Source organism: Rutilus rutilus, assembly GCF_951802725.1.
Source record: "Rutilus rutilus genome assembly, chromosome: 23".
Classification (NCBI taxonomy): Eukaryota; Metazoa; Chordata; class Actinopteri; order Cypriniformes; family Leuciscidae; genus Rutilus; species Rutilus rutilus.
In genome coordinates, this window is record NC_140233.1 from 17,115,412 (window position 1) to 17,142,527 (window position 27,116).

Genomic DNA, 27,116 nt, shown 5'->3' on the forward strand with positions numbered 1-27,116 from the left:
CTTACCACATCTCTGCCTCTGCACTGCAATTAACTGGATTCATCTTCATCGTCTCAGTGTGTATCATTCATTACAGAACGATAGTGCACTATTGGAAGCAAACATTTATAGGGTGTGTTTTGGTGTCTTCAGCACTCTGGCCCCAGATTTTCAGGCATGCCTTTAACCCAGAAAAAGGCAAAAGGCCTAATGGTCCCCCTGAGATCTAATGCCCTAGATATGCTTTCCGCCCCATTTCTGCCAGAGCAAGAACCCTGAATCAATTTCTATTGAGAAACCAATGAATCGCCTTTCCAGCTGGATCAATAATTTAATCTAATGCGACTACACTGCAAAAAAATATTTTCCTACTTAGTATTTTTGTCTCGTTTGCAGTCCAAATATCTAAAATAAAAGAGGCATTTACTAAAGTAGTAAAATGCCATAAGATATTATGTCTTGCTTTTGGGAGAAAAAAAAAATCAAAATGATCAAAGTGAGTTTTTGCTTAAACCAAGCAAGAAAACAAGAAATATTCCCCAAGAAAACAAGACATAATATCTTATGGCATTTTACTCATCTAGTAAATGCATCTTGGTTTAAGATTTTTTTTATATTTGGACTGGAAACAAGAATAAAATACTGAGTGAGAAAAGCATGTTTTTGCAGTGTAGGGAAGGAAGACAGCAGTTCCTGAGACTGACCTTCCAGACAAAATTTTATTTGATTTAATGTCCAGAGATTGTTTATCATTAAAAATGGTGAGTTTGCTGTTTTAGCCTGTAGCTATGTTTTGGGGGTAATTTATTTATTTACTGGCTAATCTAAATCCCTCTATGACATGTAAAAGGCAAACAAAACTGATCCCAGACTTGTCACAAAGAGTAACATTTACTCCAAATGTGGCACATTAACAGGTAGGGAACAGAGCGACCTGAGCGGCCATGTCCATTAAACATCTATTCTAAGAATAGGGTATACGAGACCTGAATGAATAATGGAGAGGGCCCTCCAGAAACTCATCTCCTCAATGTCGTCATCTGACCAGAAACCAACCTAATGATCAAACACACAGAGGGAGAGAGAGAGAGAGAGAGAGAGAGAGAGCCAAAGGATGTCATGCATGATTGATGATGAGCAGCTCCTTATCTTCATATAATTCAGCAGCACTCAACCATCTACAAATCCAATTCTGATATCAATTTCAATCTAATGAGTCAAATTTAGATGAAGATGTCGAACCCATTATTTCATATGTAGAAGGAATGGACCAGTCAAGTAATCGTACAACAAACAAATAGTTGGTTATTGAGGTCGTACTTTTTTATTTTATTTCTTCTTATTATTAATTTTTGGTGAAGCTTTAAAAGTGAAAATTCTTTGCCTTTAACAATACACTTAAAGACAATTACCACCACACTTTACACCTGATTTTCCCATCATTTATCATCAGTCAACAAGAATTTGAGGGGGAAATCACAATCACAGTCTTCAAGGCTAAAAAATATGGCCTGTTTTTAGAAATCTGGTTACCTTATGGCATATCATACAATACATTTATGGTCTATTTAATTGAAATCGCTAATTACTAACAATCGTGAAACTGGGTCATTTAGCATTTGCCGGAACTGTCTGTTCAGTTACATCAGTGGGATTTCCATGCAATCCAAATGTAACATTTGCTTACTAGCAAGCATGCTGCCCACGTCCAGATGGTAAGAGTTTGCAGTGCAGCCAAATAAGATCTGGATGGATCACACAAGAGTTTCCCAGAGATCCCTTATAGGCCTACACGAGCTGCTCCCCACATTCTTATAAACCCCTCTATTCCATTTTATTTAGTTGTTGTCTGGCTTGAAATCAGGCACTATCCTTTATAATGTCAACTTTCTAGAAGTACATCATAAAATAATCAAAGTAATACTATTGTCTCGGCTAAATACTTGGTTTTGGATAAGGAGAAAGTGTGAGGCATCTGTGAAATCTTATTAAACTCCTTGCATTTGTTTTCCTGTGGGCAACACTCGCTGAAGAAGAAAAAGCTAAATGGACATGGTTGTTTTTGTGCTGTTAATTTTAAATCATGTGCCAATATTAAATTACCTGTGTAATACTGCTGGTACACACACGACAATAATGACATTTTAAGAGTTGAACTCGTCTCTCATGGCGAATCCTTGTAGAAACCCGCGTGTCTCGTGAGATCGTGACCTGCAACGTTTGAAAACGGCGGGAAAGAAACCTCTCAGTACTTTAATCATGCACGTCCACTTTTTGTCCAACAGAGGGAGACATTTGTAAGGTTTTCAGTGATAATCATCTTCTGGCAAAAGGATTTTTTATTTTTTATTTTTTTCACCAAGAACGAAATTATTATTTTTCTAAAATGATCTTGAACTTAGCCTTAGAATGTTTTTAGCACAAATGTAGCCTAGCATTTAATATGATTTCTAATTTGTCATACAATTATGAAACATTATCACACTACTGACTGTCCTTCAGATAATATCTTACATTGTATAGATTAAAATATATATTAAAAAGAAAACATAAATAGGCATAGGCTATATGCTATGTGTTTTATAAAAATAAAATACTTTTGTCAAACCCATAAGACTATCTGTTTGACGGGGACAACCAATAGATGGAGCTGAATATCAAACATTCTGTGTCCAGATTCATGGCAACAAATGGTAGATTTGCAGATAGTTATAACAAATATAATAGTTATAATAAATATAGCCTACATTGCAGTGTTCAGCAATAGTTGGGTCAAGAAGTGGAAGATTGCACCCAAGGACAATAGGATATATCTAACAACAACAACAACAACAATTTAAACTATACATAAATAGAAATACAGTAGCATAGGCAAGCATCAGTTCACTGCTATATATGGGAAATACAATGTCTAACCAGTAGGTGGCACTGTCATTGCAATTATCATAACTTCTGGTGTGTGCCGATGTTTGGGTAGCCAATGATGATCGTGACATACGTCGTCATGAATTTCTTATAGCCTAACTGACACGTTCATCCAGGGCTAGGCTATATGTATGAAATATTTGCAGAATCATTTGAATATACCTTAGTTAATCAATCTTATTCATTGCTAAATTTGACTATGCTTGAATAGTTTTTTTTTTTTTTTTACAATATAGCCGATGTTTTTGTCGAAATTCAAAGGCTCATTCAGCATGTGTTTGAGACTTTGAGTTATCTAAGGTCTAAATGACTGATGAAAATATGTAGACCTACAAGTGCTTCTGTAAACAATAACTCACATAGCTTTAGGACTATCCTTTTGCTAAAGATATGTAATGGCCTGGGGCAAAAAAATAATAATATATAGGCTATATGCTAACAATTCCACACAAGCAATTCTTAGTCATCCACCCACAGTTAAAGCTTACAGCTACATTCCAGCAACTGCTGTTCATCTTCTGTTTTAAGCAGTAACAGATAGATATCAGTTACACTGGCACCTGCAAAAACTGATCTGAGGCCAGATAATAGTTGCTTTAATGATGCTATGATGGTTAAAAATACATTGGAAGCAGCAGATCAGATAAGCTAGATATGTGAAGCATTAAGCTGTCATCAGAGTTTCTGATTTCTCCCATAATTCAACAGAAATCTGATAAGTTGAAGGCCAAAAAGCAGCTTGAAGTTTGTGGAAAAAGTAACAGATTTCAGCATTTATGCAGATATTTGTTGAAGAAAGACTTCTGTGGAAAAAGTATGTGTATGTGTACCAAGGGTCATTCAAGACCCATTGTCTTCAAGAATCATTGTGAAATAATAAACCAAAAATGAAAGCACACACTTGCAGTGCAGAAATGGCCACCCCAGCGGTCTTATCACATAAATAGGATAGTAAAACTCTTTCATTGATAACATGCCAGAAACTTTTCTAAAGGCTCTGAGTTATAGGTAATTCTTAAATCAAGAACCCAATCATTCGATTGAAATAAACAAAAGACACCAACCCAATAATGGGAGACATTGTTGATGTTAAAGGGGACCTTTTTTTACAATATGTAATATAAGTCTCAGGTGTCCCCAGAAGGAAGTTTCAGCTCAAAATACCCCACAGATCATTTATTGTACCATGTTGTAAATTCCTCGTGCCTTGGAGACTGATACTCTGCCAAAAACTAAAACATCTGTTTGGTTTTTATTATCATCTCTATTGCGGTCACGCTCATGTGACATTGCAGTTCTTCATCATCATGAAAGTTTATTAACTGCATGCGTTTTAAAGCCATATCAGTCTAAACTTTGGATATATGGTTTTCTGAGCGCACGCACCCAAAGCACGTGCACAGAAAGCTGGATGTCAGAAGGAGCATCATGTGAACATTAAACTAAGTTCTCTTTCACGTTTTATTGCGCTTAAACTGTCAAATACACACAAGGTTATGTCAAAAACACACTAAGTTCACATAAACACCGTAGGTTATATCTGGGAACGTAAACAGCAGCAAGTAAAGAAATCACATGTATTAGATCTGTGTGTTAAAGTGACAGCAGTAATATATGCTGTAATATGCTGTTAATATGACTCAAACAACAGAAGAAAAACAGAAAATTGCTCACTGCTTTCATAAGTGAGCACAGTATCTTTAATAAGAATACATTTCTTACTGAATGCTGCTGTTAAAGGGATACTCCACTTTTTTTGGAAATAGGCTCATTTTACAACTCCCCCAGAGTTAAGCAGTTAAGTTGTACCGGTTTCGAATCCATTCAGCCAAACTCAGTACCACTTTTAGCATAGCTTAGCATAGATCATTGAATCGGACAAGACCATTAGCATCTCTCTCAAAAAAATGACCAAAGAGTTTCGATATTTTTCCTATTTAAAACTTGACTCTTCTGTAGTTACATCGTGTACTAAGACCGACAGAAAATTGAAAAGTTGAAAAGTTGCGATTTTCTAGGCTGATATGGCTAGGGACTATACTCTCATTCCTGCGTAATAATCAAGAAACTTTGCTGCCGTACCATGAGTGCAGCAGGCGTAATGATATGACGCAGCGCCTGAAAATAGGTCTAATAGGTTAGACAAACTTAGTCCCGGTCACGTTGGAAGTTACAGAGCTGGGGACTATTTTCAGGCGCTGCGTCATATCATTACGCCTGCTGGACTCATGGTACGGCAGCAAAGTTTCTTGATTATTACGCAGGAATGAGAGTATAGTTCCTAGCCATATCAGCCTAGAAAATCGGAACTTTTCATTTTCTGTCGGTATCGAAAATATCGAAACTCATTTTTTTGAGAGAGATGCTAATGGTCTTGTCCGATTCAATGATCTATGCTATAAGCTATGCTAAAAGTGGTACCGCCAGACCCGGAGATCGGCTGAATGGATTCGAAAACGGTAAAACTCAACTGTTTAACTCTGGGGGAGTTGTAAAATGAGCCTATTTCCAAAAAAAGTGGAGTATCCCTTTAAATGCTCTGTCGAGGAGATAAACATGGCGGACTGTGTACAGCTCACTCAGGGCGGGGTTTATGCTAATAAGGCAGAGTCAGTCGTGGGCGGGGCCTATGCATTTGTGACATTACAAAAGCTACAATCTGCAAATGGCTTGTTCTGAGACACTGCTTATGATTTATGGGGATTAAAAAAGAGGAGTGGGTGGATTTTTTATCATTATAGGGTGGTTGTGCACACACCCATGACACACATTTAAGTTCAAACACCACGTAAAAGTGCATTTTGCATAACAGGTCGGCATTAATGACATTATGACAACTCTAATCTCATTGAATGAATAGCACATTGGCTGTACATAATAATACATTACCAGAACAAATTAGATGGGATAAGGAAAGATTACTGAAATATGTAGGGCAATGGTCTGGAATGGAACAAACTTTGGCACACTTGGTAAAATTCAGCTCATTGTTATTAAGAAATTAGTGAAATTAAAATGAACACACACACACACACACACACACACGTTAAACTCAAGACCCCTTGGTTTCAGAGAGTACACTTTGCTCTGACCAGACTGATTTAGAGGTGAGATAAAAAAAAAAAAAAAACTGGTTCACTTCTTCCAACTGATACTTTTCAAATTGCCACTGGCCTACTTCTCTAATGGCAGTTTATTTAGTTCAGATCAAGTTTTCACCACAAACTACACTGCTGTTGTGAAACTGCCAGACTGCCTGGTCGAGAGGGCAAACTTTCTTACTAACAGACTGATTGTGACACAAAAGTTTGATTACAGAATAACACAAGCCCAAAGCAGTCAGTTCACTCTGTACTGACTTTGAATTGATGTTACATGACCTTCAAAATCTTAATATAAAGGCTGAAATGTTTGTAACTGTGTAAACAAACTTAAATGGTTCCTGTATGAATTTCTGTACAGAAATGCAATTCTTTTTATTATTATTGTTATTATTCAGACATTTGCAATTTATGAATCAAGCATTTAATATTTAAGATAGTATTATTAATTATAATATATTATATGAACATCAGGTTATTTTAAAATTGTTTTGGAGGATGAGCAGATAGTAAAAGCAGCCGTGAACTCTGTCAGTAAGCATCCCATGATGCACCTCATGAAGATTTAATGAAATTCTTCTTAATTTCAATTTCCTGACCTTACTAGTGAATCGAAACCAATCAAACAAGCACTTCAATAAATATATTAATCATTTATTACTTCTCCTATTTGTACAAAAGGGGCACTTTTTTATTCTTAGTAAACTTTTTTCATTTCACATTGGTTGTAAACAACACAAGTACAGAGTCATATCAAGAGTATAAAATAAATGGATATAAGGGAGTTCATTTTTTGAGGCACATTTTACGAATATTTCCCACTTAGAGGAAAATCTGGCATTTAAACTGGTAAACAATAATGTTTAGTCCCCTAACACCACCAATCATGTGACAGATGCACAGGAAATGATGCGATACAGGGGTACATTAACATGCACTGAACATAGTCATGTTTATACACGTAAACAAAAAGATTTGAACAGGTATGTAATGTATAAATACACACTGCAAAATGGTTTAAAATCAATTAAGGTTTAATACTCTAGCAGAATGAACAACTGTATTTCTTACAATATTTTTAAAGAATTCAATTGGAACTTTCGAGCCCACTTAGAAAATTACATTGAGATTTATAAGCCCATTGTATAGAACACATTCCTGGGAACAATAATATACTACAACCTCTTCCTGATGGTGTTGTATGTAGAGCACAGGGCACTGCGTGCAGCCTATGACACACTTTCAGTCCTACAATCACATTCAGCCTCAAGGCACTGTGATACAATCATTTACATATGTGTAACTTTAATCTAGTTACTGTACTATTAAGAGAGAACCCATCCATTTTCCAAAACCCTTGTCCTATGTAGGGTCAAGGGAATACTGGAGCCAAAGAGCCAGACAATGGTGTAACCGCAATTTTAGGTTCAAAAGATATGAATACATGTCTCATTTTTATCATTTTTATAACATCTGACCAATAGGTGGCGCAGTCCTGAAATATCTCAAGTACCATAATGTCTCAATAACTGTTTCCATCCAAAGTTGCGAATTTACCTTATGCGCAAAATTGGAATATCGCATTAAAACATTTGCGAAAAAAACACGATTTCCATCCCATGTGCTCAAAAGACCAAAATCGTCACTTCCTGGGTAATAGGCGCAAAATATCTGTCATTAAAAAATGGAAGTTGCTGCAATCAGGGAAGCAACTGTGGCTCTTTTTTCCTCCAACATAAACGACTTGTGTCTCAGAGCGCGTGGACGAAACGCAATAAACGCTGTCATGTTATATTGTGTTCGGATGCCTGGTGTTTGGGAAAGCAATCATGTGAGATGTATCTGGGAGGGAATTAAACCAAGCCATTTTGGTTTAATGGCCAGACTTTGGCTCAGGCATTTCAGAATAGGTAAACCAACATTTGAGATGCCGTGCGATGAAAATGGTCCATTGGTTAGTCCAGTTATCCAATCACATCCACTGTTGAGGCAAAGTCACATGAGTTTTTTGTTGCCCATTGAAGGATTATGTGTTTCCATCGTAATTTATGCGCATGTCTTCTCAGCGGATATAAAAACGTATCCGCTTTCACCCAGACAGCAATATAGTGTCTGCCCAGATCCGGCCCACATCTGGTATGCATGAAATGCACATGTACCAGATGTTGCCCGGATCTGGGCCGACACTATGATGCTGTGTGGGAATTGAGTGCATAAGTCTTTTATGCGCATTTTTTGAATTTATGTGCATCTTGTCATTTTTTTAATGCAGTATCCCAAAATGCGCATAAGAATAGGTGGATGGAAACATAGCTAATGATACAGTACATGCATAGTTTCATTTCACAATCCAACAGCATTGCCGATTCCTAATGGTCTTTCCCCGACAGAGGGATGGACTTTCCTATGCACCAAAAAATCAGCCCTGATTTCAATAAACATAGGTTTTTGAAATCAAAATGGCATCTGAAACATCATCGTCTTAAGAACTTTACAAGTCATTGTCGACCCAGGCTTGATAATTGACCTAAATTTAAGACACTTAATAGCTAATACATTGAGTATTACACTGTTTTAAACCGGACTTCAAACCCAGTCCATTTGACACTGACTTGCTTCATCAAATGCAAATTTTCTAAATTTTGCATACAAAAAAAAAGGTCCATTCTCAAATGTGTAGCAATATATGAAGCACAGCCCACACAGAAGTCACTTTCAGTAAGTTTTCTGTTGGTCATCGTGGTAAATTCGTGTGACCAACTTGAACCCACTGTGAAATCTGTGTGTGGAGATTTTTCATAAATATGCGCAATTCCTGATTCGCAATCTCCTACAGAAATCTGCAGAATAATGCTAAATGTGACCACACCTTGAGACAACAATCTGCACAGTAAAATGATAAAAATAACACATAAAATCAACAAATTTCATACAGAATAAATGAAGTTGGCTATATCAATCATGCACCATTGAAATGACGTTCAATAAAGGAATGCAAAAATGTTGTGGCACATATTAAGACGGACAAGGCTCAAGGCAAAGTGGCATGTGTGACGTTAAACATCTCTAATATGTATTTTGACATTGTAGAAGTAAACTTTACATACAAACTTGTAATACATCCAGTAAAGTCTTCCCTATCCCATTATGTACAGTACATAAATACATTTATACACGGCTTCAAAACATGAACGTTCTATATTTGCCACAACTGCTCTTGTTGCATCATGTTTATAGATGTGGTGACAAATCTCTATGAAGTCAAACAAACCAAATACAAACCCTTTCTAAAAACAATCCAACCTGTGTGCGTTTGGAAAAGGCACACGAGCTGCTGGTTCAACTCAAAACCTGAGTGCGGCTGAGACGCTTGTATTGTGGTCGGTCGTAGGAGCAGCAAGGAGTTTCAGGAGGTGCTACTTCTCTTCCTGGTTCGGGGTTTCCTCTGCATCACCTCCTCCTCTTGATCGCTCTCACACTCTCTTTCGAACATGGCCACCGTGCGCCCTACGTAGCCCATCTTGGGTTTGTCCTGTAAACCCAGACAAAGATAATATGCATTCGTAAAACGGTATTCGACAGATACCAACGTGACAGAGTATGTGATCTTGGGATCTAAGACAATAAAGGGTCGCTCTTGTGATTTAACAGGTCATATTATTACCTGGAGACTGCTGGACCTACTGGAACCAGACAATTATCTTTATTGGAAATGTTTAACAAAGTATAATTGAGCCAGGCTCATGCATTACCTGTGGTTTGGGCTGACCTTTCTTCATCATGCGTGTCAAGTGGTTGCAGAGGGCCACGATTCTGAAAGAAAGCTATTGGAGAACAGGGAGAAAATTTAATTAAATTTTAGACTAAACACTATAGTTCAAAAGTTTGGGGTCAGTAAAGTAAAGATTTCTAATCCAAATAAATGCTGTTCTTTTAAACTTTCAAATTTAATGAATCCTGGAAAACAGTTTTCACAAAGATATTAAGCAGCACAACTGTTTTCAACACTGTTTTTGAGCATCAAATCAGCTTATTAGAATGATTTCTGTAAGGTTCTTGTGACAATTTTGTGAAAATTCAGCTTTACCATCACTGGAAAAATAGAAAACAGATATTTTAAATTTAAATGAAATATTTCACAATATTACTGTTTGTACTGTATTTTTGATCAAATAAATGCAGCTTTGGTCAGCAGAAGGCCTTTAAGCACATGCATAAAAAGGTATTATGTTTTAATTAGCAAGCCTGTCACCACCTCGATCATAGATGGAAAAGACCATTTACAGCCAATACAGGCAATTTACCATAGGAAATAGATGGTTTTTGAAGCTTTTTAACAGTTTAACAGAGCCAAAAACTTAGGAGTAGTTCGCAAAAGTTGGTTCTTAAATAATCTCCAATATTTAACAAACAATTTGATTGACATTGGCGGTCCTAGAGGCAAAGTTGCTGAGAATGAGAAGTTCTACTATGCAGTATGAATTTCATGGGCGTGTGCAAAAAATCGTGTGGTATACAATCCTTTACGCAGGTGAAAAACACAAAGGCACACCCCGGGGGCCGATTTCTTTCGAATTTCACACAGGCCTCTAGGGCCGTGAGTCAAACAGGCCCAGCGGGTTTCGTTTCGATCGGCCTCCGTTTACCTTGTCTGATAGCTGCTCTAACTTCATTGGCCGCCGCTGGCTGTGTTTTTCAAGATACAGGAATGTCCTCCAAGTCAGTCTTAGCACCTTGGACGAAGACACTGCATACCAATTTTCAAGTCAATCAGATTTAGGGTTGTGTAGTTGTAGCCATTTTGATGTTTTTTCCATGTTATAGCACCACCAAGTGGCCAGTCGCTGTATACTTTTTCACACGACAACAGAATGAGCTCTTACATAATGTGCGCCGAGTTTGGTGAAAACATCTCATTCCGTTCACGAGTTATAGCCAACTCGTTAGTAAAAAAAAAAAAAGCTCCTCCCACTTCGAACATTATGAGCGATTTTGTACTTTTCACCCCTGTGTCTATACAGGTGGAGCTGTGGGAAGGTGGAGGGTTTTTAAAAGCACGCTGCAACTGCTACAGCAAATGCTGGCCAAGTATTTGAAGGTTGAGCAGCGAGCTCATTGGCAACTGATACAGCAGGAACCAATCAGCTGTACCAACAGGGTTGAACAGAAAGTGCAGAGACATACAGTATATATACAGGTATTGGTAAAAATGTATTGGGGAAACATACAGCACCATTTCCAGATCTAAAACTATGTAAAACTCCTACCTGCCACCTCCTCCGAACATATTGTCTCCTGAAGTTCTCAATGTTCACCACAGATTGTCGTCGCACCAGGGCTTGTCGGGGGTTTATGGGCTAAAGGAAAGACAATCACATTGTCGTTACCAATTAATATACTGTAAGTCTTTGGATTTCCCTATTTTATCAACTACCAGGTGAAACATCTTAAGTCAGACTGCCTCTCCACGCAATTTGGGGTATCACTCATGTCTGTAGCACAAACTGTTACAGAAGTTCACTATTTTGGGTTAGGGCTTTGTTCAAATCGCTAGCCCAAAGCTTGAGCAATGGTAAAAGTGATGCCTTAGAAATTGCACATGACTGCACAAGTTCCAAGATGTAGACACCCCTGAGGGACTGAATACACTTCATCTCCCTCTATTCCACAATGCACCATGGCCAGCTGAAGGACTAATGATCAGTGTGAGGTATTTAATCATCATTCCAGTGCTTTATTCAGTGTAGAAAGAAATGACATCTGTCATGACATGCTGAAGAAAACATCCATGTGCTGACATTCACAAATCAATGCACATCTCATATTATAAACATTACTTTTTGAATTAAATTAAAGTAGAAAGTAACAGGAATTTACAATAAATTACATGTGCAAGAAAGAAAAGTCAGTTTAAATGTAAAATTAAAACTGGTAATGAGCATGTAACGTTTCTAAAAGTACTTCAAATAAGTGCATTTACAAATAAATTAGAGAACTTAAAACTACGTATAAGAGAGAGAAAAACAAAGCAAGTAAAACATTTTGGCCAAAATCAAAAGTATGGCCCCTGTAAACAACAGAAAAACAACCCATGCATAAAGATGACAAAAGGAATGAAATCATAAAGGCTGACATCATCTCAACTCTTGGCTCTTGCCTTTAAAAAAGGAAAGAATTGTTTTATGGATGTTTGATCAGTATTGGACCATAAATTAAAAAAAAAACTTTAATACTGACAAAAACAACCATATTGGGGAATACGTTAAATTCAAAAGTATGCTCTTGAATGATGTAGGGTACCAACAAGTGTATAACTTAAATAGTGTATATATATATATATATATATATTCTCAAGTAAATACAAAACAAGCAAGTTACAAATAAACAGCAACGTTTATGCAACTGACTTTGAAATTTAGTGTTTTGCATGATTTTGTTGAGATAATGATCTTCAATTGTTAGTTTAAGTCTTATGATATAAACCTTGCCAAGCCTGGCTCATGAATAATAATAAGGTGACAATATTCAGTGCGTTATTCGAACTGGGAACTTGATGCTTGCACATTCATCCATTTCACAAAACTTATTTTGCTTGGTCTTAAAGTACTTTGTTTTTTCATTTTCTTTCTTTTCACAAAAAACACTTGAAATATATGTATATTCCAAAAAGTGCAGGACAGATTAGGAATTTCATAAAGTGGATAACATATGCCATCCAGAATAATAAAAGGTTGCTACGCCCTGGTCCTTAGACGTTTTAAACCGTATTAGCCTAGCTCATGAATATTAAATAGGTCACAAAGGTCGTTCACCCAAAAATGTATATTCTGTCATATTTACTTACCCTCATGTAATTTAAAACCTGTATGACTTTCTTTCTTCTGTGGAATACATAAAAAGATATTTTAAAGAATGTTGGTAGCCAAGCATTTTTGGTAACCATTGACTTTAATTGTATGGACAAAATATTTTTCAAAATATCTTCTTTTGTGTTCCACCCAAGAAAGTCATACTGGTTTGGAACAACATGAGGGTGAGTAAATCATGACAAAATTAGATCTTTAAAATATTACTATTGCCCAAAATGTGAGGGGACAAAATTATACATTTCTTTCACAGTGGTTGCGACTCCACCATCTACGCCACTGACTACACATCCTGCAACTCTCCTAATCCCAGTGTATTACAACTGCAGTCTAATCTCTTTTAGCTAGACTCAGAGATGTCGGGTTGTGCTCGAGGACATAGTTCGCCCCCACAAGCCCTGCTCAACAGCTCCTTCAGGGCCTTGTTCACCTCATTGTTCAGTGCTGAGTTAGAACCCAAGCCCCTGTTCCCTGCCTCTCCGTTTAGTGAACCAATAACCTCCTGCAACCAGCGTAGTTCTGCGTTCAGCTCCTGTCTGAGGGAGCTTAGGTGCTCTTCTCTAGTCAGGTATCGTCTGTCAATGCTGGCTAAGTTGCCATCGGTTGTCCTCAAGTCCTCCTGGAGGCCTTTCGTCAACGCCTCCACTTTGCGAAACTCATAGCGCACCTGCGAGATCTCCTGCCGAATGGTCTCACTTTCCTCTTTATACCAAGTTTCCTTCTCACTGTAGATGGAAAGAAGAGCCTCGATGTCGTCCTGAAGGGATTCACGCTTCTGAGCCACATTTTCGAGACCCTTTTCCACCAACGAGATGTCCTCCAGAACGTTGGCGAAACGCTCAAAGTTGACATAGGTGTTGTTGGGTGGCATGCTGGAGTGGGATTGAATGGTGTACTCTTTCAGGCGTTTAGTCTTCAGCTGCTGTGATTCCACTTTCTCTTGCACCTCTAGGGTGGCGCTGCTGTCCTCCGGCTGTTCGTGGGTCTTCGCATAGAGAAATTAGGAGGAAGAATGAGTAAGAAACTAGTTTGCTTTTTCCCCAGGGAGTCAAAGCACTCAACTCACGCACAGGTAAACAGCAGACCCAGGCAGGAAGAAGGATCTTGGATCAAAGGGATGGTGGTGTTAGGATGAGGAGAACAGCATGTACACACTGGATTGAGTCGTCCGTACAGTCCAATCATTGATTAGAAGAATTCATCGACATGCGATTGCTTCCATGATGAAGACTGGCATGCATACGTGCATCTAGTAGTTGGCCAACAAGGTAATACCAGAATACCTGGATAGTTCTCCCAAAAATGAAAATTCAAGCATCATTTACTCACCCTCGTGTCGTTCCAGGTTTTTTAAAGGATTTTTTAGGTCCAAAACAACATTGGACCCCACTGACTTTTATTGTATGGACAAAACAAACTTTTATTGTATGGACAAAACAAAGATTGAGAGATTTTTCAAAATATCTTCTTTTGAATTCAAATACAAAAGAAAGTAAGCCAAACTGGTTTGGAACGGCATGAGTGTGAGTAAATGATCACAGAATGTTCTTTATTGGTTGAACTATCACTTCAATTGCACAATTCAGAGCATGGCATATGTGATATAGCACGTTTACAGGAAGTTTGTCATATGTATCGTTGTTAATGATGTGCGTACAACCAAGGTCAGTTCACTCTAAACATCAGAGCAAAGTTCAACACTCGTATATGTGATAATGCCAGTAAGAAGCTCTCATTTCACATAAGCTGCACAAGCGTAGATAAATATGCTTTCAATTTTCAAATTGTTACCTTAATCCAGGGGTGGTTGAGTGCGTCTTGTATCTTAAGCCTCTTTCTGCAAAGAAAACAAAGACAAAGAAAACTGAAGGTAAACGCAAAAGAACAACTTAAAGAGAGAAAAAAGAAAAGAAGTCAAGTCAAATCAAGTTTAACACAACCATAGTAGATCCAAAGTGCTTTACAATACAATAAAAATCAGAATTTAAGAGAAAAAAGGAGTAGAAAAAAAAGAGAAATGGAGATAAAAATCAAGAATCAAAATCAATCAAAATGTATACATACATACATAACGTAGAACACCAGCTGTTTAAAATACACACTGTACACAGCATCTCTCGAATGCTAGAGAATAAGTCATGGTAAACTGGTAATTTAAACTGGATTTAAAAGCATCCAGTGATGGAGAGGCCCTGATGTTCAAAGGTAGACTGTTCCAGAGCTTTGGGGCAACTACAGAGAAAGCTCGATCTCCTTTTGTTTTACAATAAGAACGTGGGACCGATAAAAGTAACTGATCACAAGATCTTAGTGACCTAGAGGCTGTGTATAGCCTATAATAAGATCACAAATATAATCCGGGGCCGAATTGTGCAGTGCCTTGTATGTGAAAAGAAGGATCTTTAAGTCGGCTCTAAATTCCATTGGTAGCCAATGCAATGAGGCAAGCACAGGGGAGATATGATCCATTTTCTTGGTTCCTGTTAACAATCTGGCTGCTGAATTTTGAACCATCTGTAACCGAGACAGTATAGATTGAGGTAGGTCAACGTACGGAGAGTTACAGTAATCCAATCGAGAGGAAATTGGTGCATGAATCACAATTCAAATCAAAGTCAAGGTCTTTCCTAGAAAGAAAGTGTTTCACTTTTGCTACAGTTCTGAGTTGAAAGAAGCTATAGGCTTGTCAAATTGGAGAAGAGGATCAAAATAGACTCCAAGATTTTTTGCATGATTGTGTAGGTTGTTACTTAAGGAACCTAACTGTGTTTTAATGGAGTTTTTGGTAGCAGCAGGACCTAGTAAAAGCATTTCGGTTTTGTTTTCATTCAGTTGCAGTGAGTTATTATGTGTTATCCAGGTGTTGACTTCATTGAGGCATGCGAAGAGATGATCTAATGAAAAGTCATTTCCTGGTTTGATTGGAAGATATAGTTGGAGGTCATCAGCGTAACAATGATAATTTATGTTATGTTTCTGGAATATTGAGCCTAAAGGAAGCAGGTAGAAGGAAAACAAAAGAGGGTCAAGAATAGATCCCTGTGGAACACCACAATGGATAGGCGCAGAGGGTGAAGTAAATGACCCGAAATTTACAGAGAATGTCCTCCCCTTTAAGTATGAGGTGAACCACTGTAAAGCTAGGCCCTGGAATCCAACAACAGACTCAAGTCATTTCAAGTGGAGTTGAAAGTTTCAACCAGTTGTTCAGTGTTCATACAGGATGAAAAAGAGACATTAGAATTTGAAAGGAACTTGAAATAAGAATTCAAGAGCAGTAGTAGCATGAAAGGCACACAAGTAATGTACAGGCTGAGAAAGGATAGGCTGATCATATGAAATAACAGGCTCAAACATGATCCGAAGTGCCAGCATCAAATACTTCACAGATATGTACAGAGAAACCACGAGACAAAACAAGATCCAGTGTATGGCCTAAATTATGTGTAGGGCTGGAGACAGACTTAAGTCCATAAGGCTTAAAAAGAAGGTAGAAAACTTCACTTTGACTCATAGCAAGTCTACTTAGCTGTAGTAAACACTAGATCTGTAGGATGCCACCATAGAATAGAAAATAGAACTGGTATGAGGCATCATTTAACAGTAACCTGACAGTAATGAAAATTAGAAGCTCAAACTTGTCTAAACACTATTAATGACAAATAAGCTGTCAAAATTAGCATGTTAATGCATGTTATATAGATTTTTTTTTTGTACTTGTGAGACTAGTAAAACACTGTTGCATAAATATATTTAAAGACAAACTTAACTACAAAAATATGAGATTTAATCACAAAAACAGCCCTTCTAAAAAAAAGAAAAAACAATTCTCCAAAAAAGCCCCAAAGTCACACTGAAGCCTTTACTGTTGCTTCTCTTTATGGATGAATCGTGTTTTGAACTCTCACCTTGTATCTTTCACCAGCAGCTCTTTGATGAAGCTTTTGGCCAGTTCACTTGTGTTGCCGAAGAACTCCTCATCAAATTCAAAGTTAACAGCTGATATGTTTGCAAGAGTTTCCTGTTTGGAGTCGCCCAGGAATGGCGAAGCCCCGCTTAATCTGAAAAAGAAAGACAAATGCTTGACCTATGTACAAGCACATTCGAAAATTCCTGTTAATTAATTCCTGAAACTGATCCGACAGTGGAATCCAAACACATGCAGGAGTTTATACATCAGACAGCTGTTAAGTGCTGTAATTATGTTCACAATGGTGATGGGTGGAACAGTTTGGGTGTCGCTGTCTGATGGCCCAAGGCTCAACCTGTCATTCATTATTCACTTTTCTGGTATATCGATATTTGTTTACCTCTATCATTCTCAATCAATATGAGCTTGTGAACTGTTAATTCTATGAGCTTGTGAATATATGAGCTTGTGAACTGTGAATACAGCTTTGCCATCACAGGAATAAATTATATTTTAAAATATAATTGGATATTGTTTGTTCTCCTATATAAAAATTTAGCATGATCTAAATTTATAATACAAAATATATATTTTTTTAATTCTATAAAATTATTGTTAGATTTGTTAATCTAAACAAAAATTCCCAACAAACTGAGTATAAACTGGTATACTGGGTGCGTTTAGATATGAATCCGATCATGTTCACAACTCACATGGGCATGGGTGTAACATTAAGGGTGTTATAGTTTGATATGTGAAAGGCCCATTATGAGAACCTCTCATTCATTATTCATTGGTGTGGTTCATCAATACATCTGTTTAGCATGTGACCTGTTAATTCCATGTGTATGGAACTCCATGGATTCTGTCTATCATTCTGTGGAATGTCTAGATGTCATTCTTCCATTCATACTCACAGGATGTATGTGATGACTCCGATGGTCCTGGAGGAAACAGAGGGACGGAAGAGAGCACATGGTTAAGCCATAGCCGAGCTTTGACGCTTGCTGTTTGTAAAGTACAAAGCGTGATCTGCTAAAAAGTTCTCACCACATGTCGGCCTCTAATCCTAGCTGCTCATAGTTGACTATCTCTGGAGCTGAAAATAAACCAGGTTAGAGGCATTAGCTACATTTGATTCAAAACAACAATGTAAGATGTCCAAAGATGGTAGAGAATTTCAGAAGCATCTGACCCATCAGTGTCATCCAAGACAATGAATCACTCACTTAGCATTTTACATCATGAACTTTTGAACTTACCAACAAATTCTGGAGTCCCAAAAATGTTTTTGAACTCTACTCCGTCTTTGATCCTATGCGCCAAACCAAAGTCGATAAGCTTGATCCGCGGCAGTTGGATGTTGTTATCCAGCAGCATGATGTTCTCAGGCTGAAAAACAATTAAATTACCCATTAAAACCATAAACAGTCACCCAAACGTCAACACCCAAACAGTCAAAAACTTCAATCAATTGGCAGCTATGTTTCCATTGACATTATGGGTGTCACTGTCTGACCGTCCAATGCTGAACCTGTCATTCATTATTCAGTTTGTTCTACAATATTATAATTTTACATGATCAATACTTCTTAATAAAGAAGTTAAGGGAAAAAAAAAATCTAAATTTTAAAATCAAGTGGGAAACATTTAGTGAAAATGAGAGAGAGAAAAAATTGAATTGAAAAAAGTGAAACATCTTGAGTTCACAAAGCACATTATAGCCTGATAGCTAATATTGAAGATGAGTCTTGCTAACCTTTCTAAGCCTGGCAGAAAATACAGGCTAGTTTAGTGCACCATGTTTTTGTATCATTCAAACAACAGTGGAGATACACAAGCTTTCCATTTTCAAGTCCATAAATGGTATTTGTCCTGTGTTTACGGCTAATCAGTGTTAACCTCCACCTCAGCAGTTTGCATGCTGATGAAGTGGCTGAATGTTTCATGTAATTCTGAGGGACGTTGCGTGGGACTCAACACCTGTTATGTTCCCGTATTAATGCCTCTACGCACCCAAGAGGTGAAAAGAGGCATCCAGCTGACTTCAAGTGCGGAGGAGGACGTACACTATGTTCCCTCAGGAATTGTGCCTTGTTTAGGATGTACAAGTAGGGATATTTGCTTCCTTGTCAATGTAAAAAGAAAGTAATCTTAAATCTTTGAATTTGGTTGCTAGCTAAAATAGCTATTTTTAATAATAATTTTTCCGTGAGCATGGCACAAGTCTTTGTTTACATACCAGTTAGAATGTGTTGTTTTGAGCGAGAACGAAAGTCATGCTAAGCTAATATCTTTTTGATTGGGATTCTTTGGGAGTTATGCTAAGCTAAGCTAATATTCAGTGACCTAATTAGTCTCTGGCTACTTCCTAGTTATCTGAATTAAGCTGTTAGCTAAAATAACATTTTCAAGGAACAATTCTTTTGTGAGCATGGTTCGTTTTGTCAGCAGTTAGCATATGTTCATTGGTGTAAGCGAGAGACTTATGCAAAGCTAATATCTTTGAGTGAGAGTCTTTGGGAGTAAATGACTGTTCGTACCAAGATGAGTATTCAATGAAAAATTCAGTGCGATAAAAATTTCAATTCTAATGAACGCTGTTAACGCATCTGTTCAGATCAACACAAACATGCTTGATTTTTTTACGGAGAGATGTTTTAATATCTAATTTTCTACACTACTACGAAGAAAAACATGTCCAGAGCATGACTTGATGTCACTAAACTATTTTACTACGCAAGAGTGAATAACAGAGGAAGATTCCAGACCCACCCATCTTTCCCTGTACTCTTTCATTAGGCGTGAGCATGGCATGGTATGTCAATTTGTCAAAAGAGCAGTAAGCATGTTGTTTTGAACAAGAAAAGAAGCATTTCTCTTTTTTGTTGCCATTATGCCGCCTTGTAAAATTTTTATTTACCGAATTATCCATTTGTTTTCTGCACACGAATCACCGCTCCACATTTTGATTGACAGCCGTCACAACCTACAAGTGACCGTGTTTACTCCTTTCTTTTCAACCATTGGATAGGATTTAAAAAACAGCTGTTGTATTTGTACTTCTGACAAAGCGCTGTTAAATATAGGTGAAAAACTACGCCACAAAAATAATAAATAAAATGCTTTCTTAAGGAGTCATCAGATGCAAAATTCACTTTTGTATGGTGTTTGCAGTGTGTGGACACAACCACCATACAATGAAAACGGGTCATGGGTCCGAATGTACCGAAACGGGTTGCTGTGAAAAGAGCTGTTTTTGAGGAGGTAAAAAGGGTGTTGTTTTACACAACCATTGAGAAATTTTAAAGAAAGTATGTTACAAACTTTACATGAAGACCCTAAAAAATCATACCAACTTGTGGAAAATGGGCATCCGATGACCCCTTTAAAAAGGCACAAGAACGCATACACGTTTTCTTAATTTGATAATTAAAATGCAGGACATTTTCTCAATATGCGACGTGCGGGACAAGGGGTGAAAATGCTGCGCGGTACAACGCAAAGCAGGACAGGTGGTCACCCTACTGACAAGTGGGTGTCAGAAATGTAAAGTTACGTAGCATTTGCGTCCCAGAGTAACCAGGATATTCTGCTTTTCAAAAAGCGCCATCTACTGTTAGAGAGTGAATCTGCATTTTCATTCAGCCAATCTGCTGGGTTTTACGCATCGGTCTGAACAGGCCTTTATGCTAAGCGATATCCAGTGATCTTTATAAATTATCTATTTTTATTGCAATTCTTTTGTGAGCATTGCACAGAACGGCATGTTTTGTTTGCACAGCAGTTAGCATGTGTTGACTGGAGCAAGAGAGGGAGTTTGCCAAAGTAATATATTTTGAGTGTCTCTGTCTGCCCTTGTAGAGCTCAAGCGTGTGCTGGCGACTGTGGAGACGTAGCACTTAGAAAAACAGGATGGAGATTATCGCAGGGAACAGCGTGGGTGACGTCTCATCATGTGCCGCTGATAACCTTGCTGTGTTAGAATGTCTGGATCTGGGCCAGGCTGGACAAGGAACACATGTGAATGGGGTTCAAACACACGTACGCTCTCAGTCCATGATGGGACGGTGTTCGCCACAGTGATTAGTTAGAGCTGTCATTAGCAGAGGAAGCTGTTTATAAGCTGAAATGGTGAAAGGAAGGAATTTCCAGACGGTTGACAGAAATGGGGTCATGTATGCATTCCCAAGAAACAGTACAATAGCAGGTCTTAGAAAAGTGAATAGCTATTTTGTCATGCAAAGTTTCAGGTGTTGCCATGCAACAGACCTGATTGTTCTTCAGTAAAGGCCAATTCACCTCTGCTTGAGGAAGAGCTATACTGTTGCCATGGCAACCATTATAGCTATTTCTCGCCTCCACAACCAAGCCATTTATAGGAAACTATACGACCGACTTAAGATCTCCGAGACAGCCGTGGACAAAACTTGTTTTGTACCTTCAGGTCAAAATGTGCAATTTTCTTGGAGTGCAGGTACTGAACTCCGTTAAGAATCTGTTTGATGAATTCTGTGGCTTCCTCTTCACTCAGCGACTCCTTCTGAGCCAGGAAGTCGAAGAGCTCACCTCCTGAAACACTGAGAAAAAAAAGAGTCAGGTGGTTAGAAGTGGGATACCCATATATCATGCTAACCAGTAGAGTGACAGACATTCAAAGATGCATCCTCAAACAAGTCCAGCAACATAATAAGCTGACTATCTATATCTATATATATCTATCTATCTATCCATCCATCCATCCATCCCTGTTGCAGTTTTGCATTTCTAAAATTGTACATCATTTGTCTATTTCAATGTTATTATGTTAGTTTAATTATGTTAGTTGAGGGAAAAATAATATCAAACCTACAACCAATGTTAAAACAATTTATAAGTCTAAACAAATATACCCTCCCTAACTGAGTATAAACTGAGCACCGCCTTTTTCGCCTTTGGCTTTTGGCTTGTTTAGTTGGGGACACTTAATATTCAACAATATTATTGATCCGACTGCATTGACACCATTATATGAAAATTGGGGCTGTGCTAAGCTGTCATAAGCTATGACATCACTGTTTTCTCCAGAGCGGCTATATATATAAATTAACTAAATTAATAACCTTTTTACAACAAAAAAGAACCATCACTAAACTAACTTAAGCTGGACCATGACGCTATTTTCTTCTATATCTGATGTATAGCCGAAACAAACTCAGTTGCATTATTTTCCTGTTTTCACTGCGTAAAGCTGCTTTGAAACAATCTGTATTGTAAAAAGCGCTATGCAAATAAAGATGACTTGACTTGACACACCAAGTAAAGTTTATCTCACACATACAGAGATGTTCATCTCAATAAAGAGACAAGTAAACTTCCTCTGTGACAGTTAACCACAGCAGAGCTTAAACAGCTTAGCACAGCCCCTTTTATCACCAACATCAAACCACTTTATCATAGCTCAGCAGAAATCTCTTTCCCAAACACTCACAGACATTTTAATATGGTAGTATATCAGCTTAGCTGAATTTGTACACTACAAAGTCTGATCAGTGCACCCAGAACGATGTTCTTCACTTAAAATGCAGAGCAGCTGACTGTCACAGACAGTCCATTCAGCCACCGTTCAGATTGGATTCAGGCCACAATTAGTCCTAATTGAGCTTCCACGCTCCCATGCACACATCCCAGGCAGTGAAAACCTGAGCCGGGCCTCCCAGAAACTCTACAGCTCTGACATTTACTACAGCTTCCCCTACACATTCAGAGAATGACAAACACACTGGCCTCCAGACCACGAGATACACCAAATACACATACTACTGTGGCAAATAGTTTTCTTTAAAATTACGTAAGGGAACAGTCAACAATGCTTACTGGCAATGTTAATATACTGTATTTGAGTATGTAAACAACAGTATGTCAGTTTTGGGGCATAGCCTTTTACCAATATATATATAGTTGTGCTATGATAAGTTATTTGCATACAAACCAAAAATTCCACCAGATGTAATTTTTAATATATTTTTTTTACTAGTGGGTGCACAGCACTATAGGTCATTTATGTAAGTGATGATAGCTAAATAAAGTAAACTGTGACATATTATACCCAAAAATTCTTGATACAGTGGACTACCGGTAAACTTTATAAAAATTTGGGACCAAAAATTATTCAGACACTTTGACCTGACCATGTTTTGCGTAAGTGTTTTTTCTTTAATTGCTAATGCGACCTTTTTATACCTCAGACTGAACAAAATTAAGCATTGCTTGGTAATTTGTTGACCTTAATTGGTATTATCTAATTGTGTACATAAATTTAACAGCTGACTGCTATTCAACCTAATTCATTTGTGAGACAGTCTAACAGAAGGATGGCCAAAACCAGTGAAATATCAACTGATTTGATAACTTCTTGTCATATTTTATTACCATTTTCTAAACTATAACGAATAAACTGTGATAATGTGAGAAATGTTGAAGGTGTCTGAATACATTTTGGTTCGACTATGTATGCAAAGTTACCATATATATATATGTTATTACATAAATGCACTATTATATAATGTATAAAATACATATTTTATGCATTAACTAATATATAATATACAAGTTAAACCTTAATTACGATTGTGTGAATATGTTTTATAACCATTATATTTAAATCCTTTATAACTTAAATTTAAGGTTCAAACATTTAAAAATGGGTAGCATGGTAGTTTAAACTCCTCTTCTTCCATAGCGCAAGGGGTCATGGGTAATATTAGACAAAAAAGTATAAAAATATTAGCCAAACATATAAGCCAAACTGATGCATTGATGAAAATCCAATAGAAATACATAATATATAGAAGTACTATGCCATCTTTGCACCTTTGGCATAATATTTACAATGCACAATGATTTGGGACACACCAATCCAAATGTCACATACTATGCTGAGTAGGATGGAGAATATGCAGAATGGGATGCAAACTACATCATGCAGCCAATGTTTTTGCCGACTAATGCACCTGACTCAATGAATCAGGTGTTTGTTGATTAAAATGGTACTTGAAGCAGCTGTTATAGCTCAGGACTAGATGGTAAGCGTTCTTTCGAGAAAGCCTAAAGAGACTAAAGTTAAATAAGTGAGTAAGATAAATTATGAGCTCTTGGACGAGAGCGGCAGGCATTAGTCAACTAAAGAGGAATGTCATTTGAGGACAGGCACTTGAAATCAAGCAGTAGCTCACATTCATTTGAAGGTACAGCCCTGTTTGTTAGAGTTGTAATGGGTTTCCTGTCACATTTCAACAAATGGCCTTTAAATGCAGCTAATATTTTGCTGGATTTTTATTTGCTAGAAATCTTGAGTGTGAAGTAACAAAAAAACCCTTCTGAATTCTAAGGGTCAGAGAAAAGATGAAATTGGTCATGTAAACCTAAGGATGTGTCTGAAAGCTCAATGCACGTCAGAATCCAATGATTGTACCACATCCTGTCTATTAAAATACCTTAATCTTAATCTTTTTGAGGGCAGCATAGATGTATCTTCACTGCCTTTGATATACCACAATCCTGTGCTTTCCATTCTGTGACAGTTGAGCTCAAAATAATAAATATAGCATCTGAAAGTTGTGGTTGGTGGTCGGTTTTTCAATGTTTTCCACTTTTGAAGTCATTTCTAGTGAGACATTAGTATTGCAGTAATTAAAAATTTGCTTATTATATGTGCTTGCTATTTTGTTGTAGATCATAAAATCGTTACGCTGCTTCAGAAGTTCAGAACCTTCCTGCACAAACGCTGCCTGCAAAGTCATAGGGCAATGAGGCAACAAGTCAGCTGCCTAATCTTTCGGACGCTGTTTACACCTGGTATTAAGGCTACGTTTACACGGAAACGATCTGAAGAGAAAACGCAAAAGTGATCACTTTTTATTCTGCGTTTAGACGAGCGTTATGGGGGGAAATCTGCGTGCATATGGTGACGCAAAAGTGTGTGAAATTCAATGTAGTATGCACTCCAGGCGGCTAGGTGGCAATGTGAAGCACTGATCGGTGCCTTCACTGTCTAGCAGACTTTTGCTTTTTTACCGTTTAGACGGAAACGCGACGGTGGAGCGTTTTTAAGATTTCCACTCTGGAGGGTGGTTTCACTTTTTTGCGTTTTTAAGCCCCAAAAACGCCGTCGCCGTCTAAACGAAAGGCACATCGGATAAAATATTTTTACGTTTTCACCCGCGAGCGTTCTCGTGTAAACAGGGCCTAAGATGCGATATGGTCAATCAGTTTACAGGTAGACGAGGGAGACACATACGCGTTTACACCTGGTGTTTTAATCCGTCTCTTTTGTCCAGTTTCAACCACTTCTGTCCTGATTTCTTCAAGGGGAGGGTCTATGAGCGGGTAAATGTATGTTTATTTTTCAGATCTTTCGATCTAATGGACAAAATATTTACATATGAACGCGCCCGGAGATGACGGAAAAACATACGGAGAGCAGCAGCTTTTGTTTCTGCTCTGAAAGACGCAAGACCATGCCGAACGCTGTGAGTGTGTGTTAGAAATCAGGAATGGTGAGAGACTTGGTACGTTTTTCACCTTCAAATCAAACTTGGGTCTCCAGCCAAAGTTTAAATCCTGTCTGGCTAGCGAGCTTCCTATAATGTTTACGCATCAGTTCAGTAGGTGGAGAGTAGATGGTCTTTTGTGGCTGTTTGAATGCATTTGACCACATGAGCGTCTACACTACGAAAGCAATCCGGTCATATGCGCTTTCGACTACCTCTAGAAGTGTTCGAAAGTGGACAAGCTCAAAACGTTTTAGACCCCGTTTACACCTGAATTCAACGTCGTCCACTTGTGATCCGATCAACCAAAACGCATCTTAATACCGGTTGTAAACAGGGCCTTAAATTAAATGTCTTTTTTTGGCATAAAACCTTGAATTTGGCTAAGGGACAGGGAAAAAATAAAACGATGAAAGGGTTTTGGATATGGCCCCTTTAAGAGCTATAGAGTGAGGACTGTGCTAGTTGGTAATTGTAGCTTTTCACAAATAGCGTGGGAGGACGTGTTCTCACTTACAGCTCCAGGATGAGCACCACATCAGTGCGGTTCTCGTAAACGTCATGCAGCGAGATGATGTTGGGGTGTTGGAGATCCTGGAGGATATCCACTTCTCTCTCGATATCCTCTCGCCGAACGCCTCTCCGGCTTACCCGACTCTGACGCTTTTTTATGAACTTTGCAGCATAGTCCACACCTGTACTCTTCTCCTTACAGCGCTTCACAATAGCAAACTGCCCACTGAGTAAAAGAAAGGGAGAGAGAGAGAGAGAGAGAGAGAGAAAGAGCATTTAGTTCTTCTGCATAATAAGCCAGATGATGAATGATCTGAGTAATTACTTCTAACATTCATCTCCTCAGGATATGGTTAATAAATAACCATATTCTGTTATTCATATCCTAATCGGTGCTCACATACTGTATTTTAATATATAGTCAAATGTCCAATAAACCTGTTCTCCTTTACATATTTTCTGTCAGACAACGGAACGAGTATGATATAGCGATTGACTAAATATTTACCAGCAGTCCAAAAAAGTCACTAGATTTGTAGCTATTTGCTATTTTGAAGAATAAAAAATTGCTAAAGAGGTGTGAAAAGTTGTTAATCTAGCGACAAAGTTGATAAATTGGCAACACTGCATGAAATGTGAGGGGAGTTTGTGCTTCCACATCACTATGATTGGCTGATCACATGATATAAGCGAATGCAAATCAAAGAGGTCAAACTTGTGGAAATGGACAGACTAAGGCTGCATCTGAAATCGCATACTCCCTTGAGTAGGTACTTAATATATAATGTAACAAGTTATCACTTCACGACCGCTAAAAAAGTATGTTATAGTATGAATGTGTGTAGTATGAATGGAATCTAGACATATTTCTTTTGTCACATAGGGAAGTGTGCAATTTCGGATGAAGCCAACTTTTGGCACTAATGTGTGACCTTCTGGTATATCTGAATCAACATCAAATTAAAACACAAATCTTTATCTGATCTGTAAGCTGGGTTTTTAAGCACCACACAATTTGGTTAAATTCAAATGTGCACCTTTGTGGTGTTTTAAAAATTAAAAAAACCTGATGAGACTTTTATGTGATTTAAGAAATAGTATGTTAATATAAAAATAAAAATATTATCATATTGGATATTATTAGCTCCAAGTTAAAATGCTGTTTTATATGCCTTCAAACTTGAACATGAATTTACACTGGACTAAAACAATCAAACTTTTACCTCCATTGTCGACCACATGCCACTGAGACATTGCTGGGAATATTTTCAATAAAAGCATTAGATGCTTA

General features: G+C 37.7%; 1 protein-coding gene and 1 pseudogene across 2 annotated transcripts in view; both read right to left on the bottom strand.

Annotated features, from left to right (window-relative positions):
- Positions 1-6,643: 6,643 nt before the first annotated feature.
- dapk2b (death-associated protein kinase 2b) overlaps positions 6,644-27,116 on the bottom strand; it is a 34,641-nt gene continuing 14,168 nt past the window's right edge. Inside the window, exons 3-12 of the mRNA XM_084397375.1 lie at positions 25,830-26,051; positions 21,223-21,361; positions 18,044-18,173; positions 17,832-17,880; positions 17,699-17,725; positions 16,780-16,932; positions 14,663-14,708; positions 11,273-11,362; positions 9,758-9,829; positions 6,644-9,537 (exon numbers count right to left, since the gene is read on the bottom strand). Of these exons, the coding sequence (XP_084253501.1) occupies positions 9,412-9,537; positions 9,758-9,829; positions 11,273-11,362; positions 14,663-14,708; positions 16,780-16,932; positions 17,699-17,725; positions 17,832-17,880; positions 18,044-18,173; positions 21,223-21,361; positions 25,830-26,051 (1,054 nt within the window). The 3' untranslated portion in view covers positions 6,644-9,411. The remainder of the gene's footprint in view (positions 9,538-9,757; positions 9,830-11,272; positions 11,363-14,662; positions 14,709-16,779; positions 16,933-17,698; positions 17,726-17,831; positions 17,881-18,043; positions 18,174-21,222; positions 21,362-25,829; positions 26,052-27,116) is intronic.
- Positions 12,644-14,120, bottom strand: LOC311282754 (death-associated protein kinase 3-like; annotated as a pseudogene). The gene is made up of 2 exons: positions 14,115-14,120; positions 12,644-13,974 (listed from the first exon to the last, which is right to left on the bottom strand). The product of its transcript is annotated as a death-associated protein kinase 3-like (transcript).